The sequence below is a fragment of the Salmo salar genome, chromosome 09 (assembly GCF_965601325.2).
Source record: "Salmo salar chromosome 09, fSalSal1, whole genome shotgun sequence".
Lineage (NCBI taxonomy): Eukaryota > Metazoa > Chordata > Actinopteri > Salmoniformes > Salmonidae > Salmo > Salmo salar.
Window position 1 is genome coordinate 82,886,365 of NC_138299.1, and position 15,167 is coordinate 82,901,531.

Sequence of the window (15,167 nt, forward strand, 5' to 3'; positions counted from 1 at the left end):
CTGATGAATTGAGGCTGTTATGAGGGCAGAAGGGGGGTTGACCTCAATATTAGGAAGGTGGTCTTAATGTTTGGTATACTCAGTGTATATGTTACATGAAAACATTGTAGAATAATGTGCCAGTCTCCAGTGTGATCAATCCGTCTGTGTGACATGAAGCAGAGCAGTAGTCTGGTTGATAGCCGTAGAGACAGCTGGCCACCATCTGCCCTGACTCCCTCCTTCTCATGTCCATGGGAGGGGAGCCAGCTGTGTGGTGAGAACTCTGGCTTCCTCTCGCCCTCTCTGTGTCTGTGTCTCTCTGTCTCTCCCTCTCTGTGTCTGTGTGTCTCTCTCTCTCCCTCTCTGTGTCTGTGTCTGTGTGTCTCTGTCTCTCCCTCTCTCTCTGTGTGTTTGTGTCTCTCTCTCTGTCTCTGTCTCTCCCTCTCTGTGTCTGTGTGTCTCTCTCTCTCTCTGTCTCTCCCCCTCTCTCTCTCTCTGTGTCTGTGTCTGTGTGTCTCTGTCTCTCCCTCTCCCTCTCTGTCTGTGTCTCTCTCTCTGTCTCTCCCTCTCTGTGTCTGTGTCTGTGTCTCTCTCTCTGTCTCTCTCTGTCTCTCCTCCTCTCTCTCTGTGTCTGTGTGTCTCTCTCTCTCTCCCCCTCTCTCTCTCTGTGTCTGTGTATGTGTGTCTCTCCCTCTCCGTGTGTCTCTCTCTGTCTCTCCCTCTCTCTGTGTCTGTGTCTGTGTGTCTGTCTCTCCCTCCCTCTCTGTGTCTGTGTGTCTCTCTCTGTCTGTCTCAACCTCCCTCCCTTTCTCTCTGTGTCTGTGTCTCTCCCTGTCTCTCTCTCCCTCTCTCTCTCTCCCTCTCTCTCTCTCTGTCCCTCTCGCTCTGTCTCGCTTTCTCTCTCTGCTTTCGACACTTTAGAGTCCATGCCCCGATGAATTGAGGCTGTTCTGAGAGCAAAAGTGGAGGGTGCAATTCAATATTAGGAAGGTGTCCTTAATATTTTGGTATCTCAGTATATGTAGACACTGGTATGGTGCTGGAGATAATGAATAGGAGGTTGAAAAGTGGCGGAATTAACCTTTAACATCTGGATCTGGAGAGAGGAGACAGGAGAATGTAGACAGGAGATAGATATAGACAGGAGACAGAGAGGAGACAGGATAATGTAGACAGGAGACAGGAGATGGAGAGGAGACAGGAGAATGTAGACAGGAGATAGATATAGACAGGAGACAGAGAGGAGACAGGAGAATGTAGACAGGAGACAGGAGATGGAGAGGAGACAGGAGAATGTAGACAGGAGATGGGAGAGAGGAGATAGGAGAGGAGACAGAAAAGAGGGAGGAGACAGGAGAAGGTAGACAGGAGAGAGGAAACAGGAGAGGGGAGACAGGAGAGAGCACAGCTAGGAGAAGACGAGAAGAGGTGGAGGATGGAGAAGGAGAGGAGTTCACGTGGGAATGAAGGGCTGCTGGTGAGAGGGGAGAGGAGAGAGCGATGAGAAAAACAGGAAGGAGAAGTGAGAGTGGATGAGGGTGGTCTGGTCAAGTGATGGAAAGGTGGGGGGTGAACCACTCATCTGTCCAGACCTAATCTGGAGAGAAGAGAGAGGGAGGGAGAGGAGGAGGTAGCAGGGTAGAGGCCTCATTACTATCAGATGAATGCCTGGGTCCTCACTGTGTTCATGTCCTGCCCTTTACCAAATGCCACAGTAATCCCTCTATTAGTTTAAGGGAACTCGTCTGACATTATTCAGGAGATGGAAGGAGAGGAAAAGGGGAAGGGGCATAGAAACATCACAGAAGATTGACCGAGAGTGTTACAGGAGGAGAGAAGGTTAGAGAGGATTTGATGGGGAGCATAGAAACATCACAGGAGATTGAACAAGAGCGTTTCAATCGTTACCCAATTCCCTCCCACTCTTTCTAGATTCAGACATCCACTGCCACGCCTACACTATCTGTATTGGTAGGTACCCTTCAGAAAGCAGTCATTACCTGCCATGTCACTGTGATTTAGAGCAATGGAGAAGAGCCTATAGAGGGGGTCAAAGTGTCTCTCTCTCTTCTCTTTATCACTTTTCTCTGCTCCACTCAGCGTCAGCACAAGATGTCTCTTTGTGAGCCGAATGCCACGTTAGAGCTGAGTGGAGCTGAGTCACAGAGGAGAGGTGAAAAGAGAAGAGGACAGGCAGCTTGTGAACAAAATGGGCTACTGGTAGAGAGAGAGAGACTGGTAGAGAGAGAGAGAGAGTAACTGGTAGAGAGAGAGAGAATGGTAGAGAGAGAGAATGGTAGAGAGAGAGAGACTGGTAGAGAGAGAGAGAGAGACTGGTAGAGAGAGAGAATGGTAGAGAGAGAGAGAGAGAGCGAGAGAGAGAGAATGGTAGAGAGAGAGAGACTGGTAGAGAGAGAGAGACTGGTAGAGAGAGAGAGAGAGAGAGAGAGAGAGAGAGAGAGAGAGACTGGTAGAAATACACCACAGAAAAAGAAGGAACAGCACGTCAGAAATCAGCTCAATGTAATTGAAGAATCCATAGAAAATTGGAAAAGTCTAAACAAACAACAACACGAAGAGTTATATATCTAAAATGGCGATGTATGGGTAAACCACTTCTCCAATCTTGTTGGCCCTATAACAAAGAACAAACAGCAAAAACATATATATGATCAAATACAAATATTAGAATCAACTATTAAAGACTACCAGAACTCACTGGATTCTTCAATCACATTGAATGAACTACAGGACAACATATAAACCCTCCAACCCGAAAAGGCCTCTGGCGTTGATGGTATCCTCAATGAAATGATCAAATATACAGACCACAATTTCCAATTGGCTAAATTTAAAACATTATAAAATCCATGTACACAAACCACAAGTGTGCGGTTAAAATTGGCAAAAAACACATTTATTTCCACGGGCCGTGGGCTGAGACAGGGATGCAGCTTAAGCCCCACCCTCTTCAACATATATATCAACGAATTGGTGAGGGCACTAGAAGAGTCTGCAGCACCCGGCCTCACCCTACTAGAATCTGAAGTCAAATGTCTACTGTTTGCTGATGATCTGGTGCTTCTGTCCCCAACCAAGGAGGGCCTACAGCAGCAGGAGGGCAGCAAGAAGGGCCTTCTATGCCACAAAAGGAACATAACATTTGACATACCAATTAGGATCTGGCTACAAATACTTGAATCAGTTATAGAACCCATTGCCCTTCGTGGTTGTGAGGACTGGGGTCCGCTCACCAACCAAGAATTCACAAAATGGGACAAATACCAAATTGAGACTCTGCATGCAGAATTATGCCAAAATAACCCGTGTACAAGGTAAAACACCAAATTATGCATGCAGAGCAGAAATAGGCCGATCTCCACTAATTATCAAAATCCAGAAAAGAGACGTTAAATTCTACAACTGCCTAAAAGGAAGCGATTCCCAAACCTTCCATGACAAAGCCATCACCTACAGAGAGATGAACCTGGAGAAGAGCCCCCTAAGCAAGCTGGTCCTGGGGCTCTGTTCACAAACACAAACAAACCCCACAGAGCCCCAGGACAGCAACACAATTAGACCCAACCAAATGATGAGAAAACTAAAAGATAATTACTTGACATATTGAAAAGAATTTACCAAAAAACAGAGCAAACTGGAATGCTATTTGGACCTAAACAGAGAGTACACAGTGGCAGAATACCTGACCACTGTGACTGACCCCAAATTAAGGAAATCTTTGACTATGTACAGACTCAGTGATCATAGCCTTGCTATTGAGAAAGGCCGCTGAAGGCAGACCTGGCTCTCAAGAGAAAACAGGCTATGTGCACACTGCCCACAAAATGAGGTGGAAACTGAGCTGCACTTCCTAACCTCCTGCCAAATGTATGACCATATTAGAGATACATATTTCCCTCAGATTACACAGACCCACAAAGAATTTGAAAATAAATCAAATTTTGATAAACTCCCATATCTATTGGGTGAAATACCACAGTGTGCCATCACAGCAACACGATTTGTGACCTATTGCCGCAACAAAAGGGCAACCAGTGAAGAACAAACACCATTGTAAATATAACCTATATTTATTTATTTTCCCTTTTATACTTTAACTATTTTCACATCATTACAACGCTGTATACAGACATAATATGACATGTGAGTGTAATGTTAACTGTTCATTTGTTATTGTTTATTATCTATTTCACTTGCTTTGGCAATGTAAATGTTTCCCATGCCAATAAAGCCCCTTAATTTTGAGAGAGAGAGAGAGAGAGAGAGAGAGAGAGAGAGAGAGAGAGAGAGAGAGAGAGAGAGAGAGAGAGAGAGAGAGAGAGAGAGAGAGAGAGAGACCCCAGATAGACACAGACAGTGGAGTCACTGGACCGGACCGTAACTCAGCTGTGTAGTGAGCTCCTGTAGACAGAGGCTGAGTCCCAAATAGAACCCAATTACCAATATAGTGGATAAATTGGCAGCAAGTGTTCCACAGAGGTCAGGAGAATGGAGGGTGACACCTGGCTGGTGGATACACCACCAACAGGAACCCTAAAGGAGACCATGAGACCGGCGTGCCTCGACCATGTTTAACTCCCTGTCTCTGGGAAGCTGGAGTCAACTGCTTTCAAGGGCATAGCTGAAAACACTGTTGTGTTTTTTTGCACCAAGTTAGCCCCAGGCATTAAGATGGTTTAGATAGCTGCTGTTAGACCTAGCTAGCACCAGGCATTAAGATGGTTTAGATAGCTGCTGTTAGACCTAGCTAGCCCCAGGCATTAAGATGGTTTAGATAGCTGCTGTTAGACCTAGCTAGCCCCAGGCATTAAGATGGTTTAGATAGCTGCTGTTAGACCTAGCTAGCCCCAGGCATTAAGATGGTTTAGATAGCTGCTGTTAGACCTAGCTAGCCCCAGCCATTTAGATGGTTTAGGTAGCTGCTGTTAGACCTAGCTAGCCCCAGGCATTAAGATGGTTTAGATAGCTGCTGTTAGACCTAGCTAGCCCCAGCCATTAAGATGGTTTAGATAGCTGCTGTTAGACCTAGCTAGCCCCAGCCATTAAGATGGTTTAGATAGCTGCTGTTAGACCCCCCCCAGCTGCAATCTGGAACTTTGTTGGTTATCTGCAAAACATCAATTTAAACCAGTCTACATTGTAAGCAAATGATAGCGCTGGGTAGTTACATTTTTAAATGTAAATAGGGTCTACAGGGTAGCTGGTTCAAGATATCTTTCTCTGATAAAGGCAACCAGTAAGTTTGTGTTATTTATAATGTTGTTTGGTACAGAGAGGAAGATGGAGTATTTTATTCTCTGCTGACAGGAAATGTACTTCCCTCAGTCGACCTGCAGGGTGCTGCTGAAATCTGCTACAGCTTTCTGTCGCTTTTATTGAATTCCATAATGGGCTGGTTTAAGCTAATACGCAGGCTTGGCACACATCAAAGACACCACATCCCCATCGAAAAATATTGCCTCTGGAAAACTTCAGCTTGTCAAAACACAGATAAAGCCCAAAATTGGCAAAGGTTGGAGGGCTGAGCTACATGGTTCACCTTTTTAGACTGGACCTCTGCTGCCCCTCTGTGGTCATATGGTATCATAGCAAGATGGGAACTCTGTTGATTTTCTTCCCCAAACCCTTTTCCCTGCTACTCCCCCTTAGCCAGGATGTGCATGTGGGCATTCAGATTGCCAGTAACGAATGACGGCTGTCAAAATCAGTGACACTGGATGACAATGGCATTGAAGTGTAATAAAGCCAGACTTCCATGGTGGTATTTATGTATTAAATGGAAGCAGAAGCGGGCTCCCGAGTGGCGCAGCAGTCTAAGGCATTGCATCTTAGTGCTGGAGGTGTAACTACAGACCCAGGTTTGATTCCAGGCTGTATCACAACCGGCCGTGATTGGGAGTCCCATAGGGTGGCGCACAATTGGCCCAGCATCGTCCGGGTTAGGGTTTGGCCGGAGAAGGCCGTCATTGTAAATAAGAATTTGTTCATAACTGACTTGCCAATGTAAAAAAAAACAAAAAAAAACAGGTTGGTTGCAGACGGCCTGTTTTCAGATTGGAATGAAATTACAAGCCCATAATGCAAACCACACATGATACAGCGATTATTTCGCAGACGGGACGGGGGGTGTGGTTCAGCTGTATCGGACCGCTCTAATACAGGATGAGTAAAGGCCCAGTGCACTACATTTGCAAAGAAAAAATATATATCATTTTTTGTAAAATGTTTTTATTAATATGATTTTAGGATTTTTCAGCGTCCCTTACTTCTCATGGCTATGGAACGAACACTACTTTTTTACTGGCTGTTAATGTAATAATACAGTCATTGAACCACTGCAGGAACTGTCAATCAAATGTTTTTAACAATCAGCCAATAGGAGAGCTGCAGTAGGGGAGAGCCTTGATAAACTTGCCTGATGGCATGATGTTTTTGGATAAGACCACAACCCAATAGCGGTAAGGATAGAAGAGCTAGTTTTGAGCTGCATTCAATTTCACCACCCAGACCCAATCTGTCTGTCTGTCTGTCTGTCTGTCTGTCTGTCTGTCTGTCTGTCTGTCTGTCTGTCTGTCTGTCTGTCTGTCTGTCTGTCTGTCTGTCTGTCTGTCTGTCTGTCTGTCTGTCTGTCTGTCTGTCTGTCTGTCTGTCTGTCTGTCTATCTATCGGCCTTTATTGGCATGGGAAGCATATGTTTACATTGCCAAAGCAAGTGAAATAGATAATAATAATAGATAAAGTTTACATACTTAGGTTGGAGTCATTAAAACTTGTTTTTCAACCACTCCACAAACTTCTTGTTAGCAAACTATAGTTTTGGCAAGTCGGTTAGGACATCTACTTTGTGCACGACACAAGTAATTTTTCCAACAATTGTTTACAGACATATTATTTCACTTATAATTCACTGTATCACAATTCCAGTGGGTCAGAAGTTTACATACACTAAGCTGACTCTGCCTTTAAACATCTTGGAAAACAAAAACAAAATTGTAGACCTCCACAAGTCTGGTTCATCCTTGGGAGCAATTTTCATCATGTTGTGGTGGTGCTTGGCTGCAGGAGGTACAGGTGCACTTCACAAAATAGATGGCATCATGAGGTAGGAAAATTATGTGGATATATTGTAGCAACACCACAAGACATCAAAGAAGTTAAAGCTTGGTCACAAATGCGTCTTCCAAATTGACAATGACCCCAAGCATACTTCCAAAGTTGTGGCAAAATGGCTAAAGGACAACAAAGTAAAGGTATTGGAGTGGCCATCACAAAGCCCTGACCTCAATCCTACAGAAAATGCGTAGAAAGAACTGAAAAAGTGTGTGCGAGCAAGGAGGCCTACAAACCTGACTCAGTTACACCAGCTCTGTCAGGAGAAATGGGCCAAAATTCACCCAACTTATTGTGGGAAGCTTGTGGAATGCTACCTGAAACATTTGACCCAAGTTAAACAATTTAAAGGCAATGCTACCAAATACTAATTGAGTGTATGTGAACTTCTGACCCACTGGGAATGTGCTGAAATAAATAATTCTCTCTACTATTATTCTGACATTTCACATTCTTAAAATAAAGTGGTGATCCTAACTGACCTAAGACAGGGAATTTTTACTAGGATTAAATGTCAGGAATTGTGAAAAACTGTTTTTAAATGTATTTGGCTAAGGTGACTGTAAACTTCCGACTTCAACTGTATATGCAGTGTTGTAATGATGTGCAAATAGTTAAAGTACAAAAGGGAAAATAAATAAACATAAATATAGGTTGTATTTACAATGGTGTTTGTTCTTTACTGGTTGCACTTTTCTTGTGGCAACAGGTCACAAGTCTTGTTGCTGTGATTGCACGCTGGTATTTCACCCAACAGATATGCGAGTCTCTAATATGGTCACACATTTCCAGGAGGTTAGGAAATGCAGCTCAGTTTCCACCTCATTTTGTGGGCAGTGTGCACACAGCCTGTCTTCTCTTGAGAGCCAGGTCTGCCTTCAGCGGCCTTTCTCAATAGCAAGGCTATGCTCACTGAGTCTGTACATAGTCATAGCTTTCCTTCATTTTGGGTCAATCACAGTGGTCAGGTATTCTGCCACTGTGTACTCTCTGTTTAGAGCCAAATAGCATTCTAGTTTACTCAGGTTTTTTGTAAATTCTTTCCAATGTGTCAAATAATTATTTTTGTTTCCTCATCATTTGGTTGGGTCTAATTGTGTTGCTATCCTGGGGCTCTGTGAGGTCTGTTTGTGTTTGTGAGCAGAGCCCCAGGACCAGCTTGCTTAGGGGACTCTTCTCCAGGTTCATCTCTCTGTAGGTGATGGCTTTGTTGTGGAAGGTTTGGGAATCGCTTCCTTTTAGGCGGTTGTAGAATTGAACGGTTCTTTTCTGGATTTTGATAATTAGCGGGTATCGGTCTAATTCTGCTCTGCATGCATTACTTGGTGTTTTACGTTGTACACTGATGATATTTTTGCAGAATTCTCAATTTGGAGTCCCAATTTGGTGTTTGTCCCATTTTGTGAATTCTTGGTTGGTGAGCGGACCCCAGACCTCACGACCATCAAGGGTAATGGGTTCTATTACTGATTCAATCATCTTTAGCCACATCCTAATTAGTATGTCAAGTTTTATGTTCTTTTTTCAGGGTATAGAAGGCCCTTCTTGCCTTGTCTCTCAGATCGTTCACAGCTTTGTGGAAGTTACCTGTGGTGCTGATGTTTAGGCCGAGGTATGTATAGTTTTTTGTGTGCTCTAGGGCAACGGTGTCTAGATATAATTTGTATTTGTGGTCGTGGCAACTGGACCTTTTTTGGAACACCATTATTTTTGTCTTACTGAGATTTACTGTCAGGGCCCAGGTCTGACAGAATCTGTGCAGAATATCTAGGTGCTGCTGTAGGCCCTCCTTGGTTGGGGACAGAAGCACCATATCATCAGCAAACAGTAGACATTTGACTTCAGATTCTAGTAGACTGAGACCGGGACTGTTCTAGTGCCCTCGCCAATTCGTTGGGGCTTAAGCTGCATCCCTGTCTCACCTGATGGTCCTTTGAAAAGAAATGTGTGTTTTTTGCCAATTTCAACTGCACACTTTGTGTACATGGATTGTGTACATGGATTTTATAATGTTGCATGTTTTTCCCCCAAGACTGCTTTCCATCAATTTGTTTAGCAGACCCTCATGCCAAATTGAGTCAAATGCTTTTTTGAAGTCAACAAAGCATGAGAAGACTTTGCCTTTGTTTTGGTTTGTTTGTTTGTCAATTAGGGTGTGCAGGGAGAATACGTGGTACGTAGCCAATTGGAATTTGTGGTCTGTATATATTATCATTTAATGTACTCTTTCTCTGTGTGTCTCTCTCTTTCTCTCTCTCCCTGGCAAACCACTATCTCTAGCTGTCTGTACTCTAGCTGCCTGAATAGCCTCCATTCTAGTAGAGGCCTCAGGGCTGGTCAGCCTGACCCCATCTACCCCCTCATCCACTCTCCTCCCACCACAGTATCCAGCAGGGTCACAACCTCAGACCCCAGGCTACTGTTGTGCCAACCCTTAGACCAAACACAAAACAGCAATAATTAGGCAGTCCCAGAGCCCAGAGGCAGTACAGCCTGTTCTGTACCCAGCAGTCAGCCAGTAAACTAGTCAACCAGTCAGTCAGTATGGAAGCTGGAGCAGTCAGACAGCAACAAGCCTATTATCATTGTGAAACGGACTCACGTGCCCCCAGGACAAAATATACTGACTCAGCCTGAAGCCAACAGCATCATTGCTTGCTATTCCAGTAGATGTTTTCTGGTTTGGAGAGTGTTTTGGGTGCTCAGTGTGATGAGGCAGAGAGTGCCCTGTAATGGTTTAAACATGAGTAGTGTGGAAGGCAATCTTTATCCGGAGGACACACACTGGCCTCCCGTTGCCATGCCTCCAAAATCATGTTGTTGTCACGCCTTCCTGTTTTAAGGAAGTCTGGTTCGCAACGAGGCTACTTCCAGAGTGCTGCTATTGTTCACAGGGCCAGTGGGGAGCCATCACATGTGTCCCAGCGCTGTGGCCACCAGCTGCATTAAGTACTGCAGTGCATCTCCTCCTCATGGACTGCACCAGATTTGCCAGTTCTTGCTGTGAGATGTTATCCCACTCTTCCACCAAGGCACCTGAAAGTTCCCGGACATTTCTGGGGGGAATGGCCATTGCCCTCACCCTCCGATCCCACAGGTCCCAGACGTGCTCAATGGGATTGAGATCCAGGCTCTTCGCTGGCCATGGCAGAACACTGACATTCCTGTCTTGCAGGAAATCAAGCACAGAACGAGTAGTATGGCTGGTGGCATTGTCATGCTGGAGGGTCATGTCAGGATGAGCCTGCAGGAAGGGTACCACATGAGGGAGGAGGATGTCTTCCCTGTAACGCACAGCATTGAGATTGCCTGCAATGACAACAATCTCAGTCCAATGATGCTGTGACACACCGCCCCAGACCATGACGGACCCTCATTCTTTTGACGATAAACGCGAATCCGACCATTTCCCCTGGTGAGACAAAACTGCGACTCATCAGTGAAGAGCACTTTTTGCCAGTCCTGTCTGGTCCAGCGACGGTGGGTTTGTGCCCATAGGCGACGTTGTTTCCGGTGATGTCTGGTGAGGACTGCCTTACAACAGGCCTACAAGCCCTCAGTCCAGCCTCTCTCAGCCTATTGGGGACAGTCTCTCATTCCTGGTGTAAATTCCTGATGGCAGTTGTTGTTTCCATCCTGTACCTGTCTCGCAGGTGTGATGTTCGGATGTACCGATCCTGTGCAGGTGATGTTACACGTGGTCTGCCACCGCGAGGATGATCAGCTGTTTGTCCTGTCTCCCTGTAGCGTGTCTCACAGTACGGACATTGCAATTTATTGCCCTGGCCACATCTGCAGTCCTCATGCCTCCTTGCAGCATGCCTAAGGCACATTCACGCAGATGAGCAGGGACCCTGGGCATCTTTCTTTTGGTGTTTTTCAGTAGAAAGGCCTCTTTAGTGTCCTAAGTTTTCATAACTGTGACCTTAATTGCCTACCGTCTGTAAGCTGTTAGTGTCTTAACGACCGTTCCACAGGTGCATGTTCATTAGTTGTTTATGGTTCATTGAAGAAGTATGGTAAACCGTGTTTAAACCCTTTAAAATTAAGATCTGTGAAGTTATTTGGATTTCTACGAAATATATTTGAACAGTGTCCTGAAAAAGGGACTTTTCTTTTTTTGCTGAGTTTATAAGAACTTCTGTATTACTACAATGTATCTAATGTCTGTCTGTCTGTCTCTCTCTCTCTCTCTCTCTTTTTCTCTCTTTCTATCTGTGTTTCTCTGTCTCTCTCTGTTAACAGTGTTGAGTCTGTGAATGATGGTCTATTCCACACGGTGGAGCTACTGATTCAGAACCACTCTCTGAGCCTGGTGGTGGACAAGGGATCCCCCAAGAGGCTGGGCAAGCTGCCCCGCCAGCCCTCTGTGGACCACAGCACACAGCTCTACATAGGAGGTAAACAGAGACACATATAGTACACATACCTGAAAGGACCCATTACTCCTTAAAAACACACAGAACAATCTGCACTGTGCATACCTACAGATATTTTCTTTACACATTGAAACTGATGTACCGATGAAATGTCAGGTCATCAAACCAGAATGTCAGAATGATAATACCCCCTCCCCTCCTCCCCCTCCTCCCCTCCAGGCATACCCTCAGCGGTGGTGGCATCAGGCCTGCGTTCAGGTCCCGACCGCAGCCCCCAGGCCTTCAACGGCTGCATCCACAATGTAAGGATCAACGGAGAGCTCCAGGATCTGGGGGCAGCGCCACGCAGAGTGGAAGGCATCCTGCCAGGCTGCCACTCCTGCAGTGTGTGTGCCCAGGGCGCCTGCAGACAGAGGGGGGAGACGGGTGTGTCCTGCGAGTGCCCACCCAGCCGCAGCGGATCCCTCTGTCATCAGAAGACCGCCCCCAGCCCCTGTCAGAGCAGCAGGTACGGCCTGTCTAACAGCTACATATCAGACTGCCCCTGTCAGAGCAGCAGGTACGGCCTGTCTAACAGCTACATATCAGACTGCCCCTGTCAGAGCAGCAGGTACGGCCTGTCTAACAGTTACATATCAGACTGCCCCTGTCAGAGCAGCAGGTACGGCCTGTCTAACAGCTACATATCAGACTGCCCCTGTCAGAGCAGCAGGTACGGCCTGTCTAACAGCTACATATCAGACTGCCCCTGTCAGAGCAGCAGGTACGGCCTGTCTAACAGCTACATATCAGACTGCCCCTGTCAGAGCAGCAGGTACGGCCTGTCTAACAGCTACATATCAGACTGCCCCTGTCAGAGCAGCAGGTACGGCCTGTCTAACAGCTACATATCAGACTGCCCCTGTCAGAGCAGCAGGTACGGCCTGTCTAACAGTTACATATCCAAGACACCTCAATATAGGCCTTTAATCATAACTGATAATCCATAATGAACCTCATCCTCAACACATTAGTACATTTGCAAGCATACAAATGGACTCATGCTTTTACACCTGCTCATGTTTAATAATGTTATAAAATATGAATAATATGTACTCAACGTGGATGAATTATTAAACACACATCAATTACCATTCCTCACATGAACTGTAAACCTCTTTGTTCCAGGTGTATCCATGGGCTGTGTGTGCCTAAGGCATCATCTTACAGTTGTCAGTGTGCTGAGGGCTACACAGGGCAGTACTGTGACAGGAGAGAGGAGCCCCAAGCCTGTAGGGGACACCAGTGTAGACATGGGGAGTGTAGGGTCCCAGGGAGTGGGGAGTCCTCCTGCCACTGCCAGCCAGGCTACACTGGCCCTGCCTGTGTCACAGGTGAGAGGAATAGACACACACACACCTAGGTGGTTTCCAACATTGAGAAACTGTTTCTGTAAGGACATTCTACTGCATACAGAAACTTGACTATCAGAGGTCCATAATAATAATAATAGGCTATTGAATCTGAAATCGTCCATGTCAGAGTGAAATAAGTTACTGTGAAGCTCTCCCATTGACCTCTTTTAGATGTGACGTGCCAGGGAGAGGCGGTGCGTGAGCTGCTGAAGCGCCAGCAGCCCATGAACACGTGCACCTCCACCAGTAAAATCCCCCGGGTGGAGTGTCCCCGCGCCTGTGACGGAGGCCTCTGCTGCGCCCCATCTAAGACCCGGAGGCGGAAAGTGGTCTTCAAGTGCACCGACGGGAGCTCGTTCTCTGAGGAGATTGAAATCACCCTGGAGTGTGGCTGTGCCAAGTGCCCATTGTAATATCCAGCTATCGCCATGGAAACAGCCACAAACTAAGTAAAGGACCTGCTGCCAGAGACCAAAAATAAAATATATTGTAAAATAAAACATAGAACTTATTTTTATTAATGGATTTTTTTTTTTAAAGAGACTTGATCATTTTTTTCTGTTTTATATTATTGTGTCATATGAAGTTATTTTGTACCTAAAGAAAAAACAACAAAACAGATTAACATTCCTGAAAGTATATGAATTTATATGTATAAATCTATATAAATGTATAACCTTGCCCATGGTTTTTATTTGCCCAGTGTATTATTGCATGTGATAATACATGTTGATACGATGGGGGAGACTTTGGACACTTTAAATGTGGAGCGAGAAGCTGAGGAAGCAATTGTACAAAAAGGCTGTGAAGAGAAGGAGAAGATGGTGCTCAATCTCCCCAGACATAAAAAAGAGGAAGGCAGTCTTTTTCCTGACCTTCAGCTATGGAGGAGGCAAACAAGGAACTGTCCCACTTTGCTTCCCAGCTTTATAACGGACCTTCCCCACCACCAAGCTAGCTGAGCTCACGCTAAAGGATATGAACTCTTATCCACAGAGCTTACAAACAGTGATTTATACTTTGTGCCATAGGAAAACCTTTTACATTGTTACTGATTTGTATTTGTTTGATGTTCCATATGAGAGATTCTACAGTACAACGGGCCAAGATGGCTTCTACAGTTTCCTGTCAGCCAGTGAAGTTCTCCTGAAATTCTGTACTGTGTGTTTCTCTGTGTTTCTTACATGGTTGCATGACAGACACAGAGAGTCTGAGGCAGAATGTGAACTTTGTTTATGATACGGCGACGGAAGGCCCTGCCAATATACGGTGGTTCCACCATAGAAATAGGATCGTAGAATCCTGCATATTTTAATAATAGAAGGTATTCTATTTCTATGGATTCTATTTCTATGACAAACTCATGAAGTTTGTCCTGGTGTCCAGGTATCATCAGCAAGGTAAGGTGTTGCTGATGTGTCTGTGTGGTCACTGCTCAGTTGGAAAAGGACTTTATAACACCTGGCCTGGGAAGTCTTTGTTGGACTCGAATCATAACCGTCCGTTACTACTAACACTATTGATGAAGCCCATTAGTACCGGATTGATATGAAGCCCATGAAGTCATCACAGGATGTGAGGTCTCATCACAGTCGTCCCCCTGTCAGTCAGAATATATCCAGTAACACTTTGTTCATTTTGATTTGATTATAGTACAACATCAGGACACTGCTGTAATGTACAGTACATTTCAAATAAAGTGTTACCAAATATACCTCAATTGAGAGTTTGTCAGTGATCAAGTTCAGTACTCCCCTTACCCCCAGTCCTCCACCCTAACTACTCCAATACCACCATGCCTCAAAACATGACATTGAATGCTTCTGTATGTATGGAACGTGTAGGCTCTACAATGTAAATGATCTGTTGTGAGATGCCTTGTATTCATAATAATAATGAGTATTATGTTGGCCATAATATAAGTTACGTTCTCCAGACATAGAATTTATTTCTGGTAAAACATGAACTTGTGAGTGATGAATAATTATGTTGAATGTTGAAATTAAAACTACCGTGAAACGAGTCTCTGTGTTTGAGTTAATGTGCTGTAGGACTGACTGGTTACACTGCATGCTGTGGACATTGTAGAAATGCTCTAAGTAGACTAATGTTTGTACAATATTGTGAAAGTCCCTGGGAAAGATGTCCTTGTTTAGAAAAGGCTTCAACTTCCCTGTGTCTACATTTCTATTTAATCAAACTGTAAATATTTACAAAAAGAATCAACTTTAAGAGGAAATCATCTGTATTTGAAATTGATGGTGGGCCTCGGGGTGCAAGG

General features: G+C 45.0%; 1 protein-coding gene across 1 annotated transcript in view; it reads left to right on the top strand.

Annotated features, from left to right (window-relative positions):
- The window catches only part of slit3 (slit homolog 3 (Drosophila)), a 394,481-nt gene extending 379,572 nt beyond the window's left edge, over nucleotides 1-14,909 (top strand). The window contains 4 exon segments of the mRNA XM_045724040.2: nucleotides 11,359-11,513; nucleotides 11,712-12,000; nucleotides 12,660-12,865; nucleotides 13,058-14,909. Of these exon segments, the coding sequence (XP_045579996.2) occupies nucleotides 11,359-11,513; nucleotides 11,712-12,000; nucleotides 12,660-12,865; nucleotides 13,058-13,299 (892 nt within the window). The 3' untranslated portion in view covers nucleotides 13,300-14,909.
- Nucleotides 14,910-15,167: the final 258 nt, after the last annotated feature.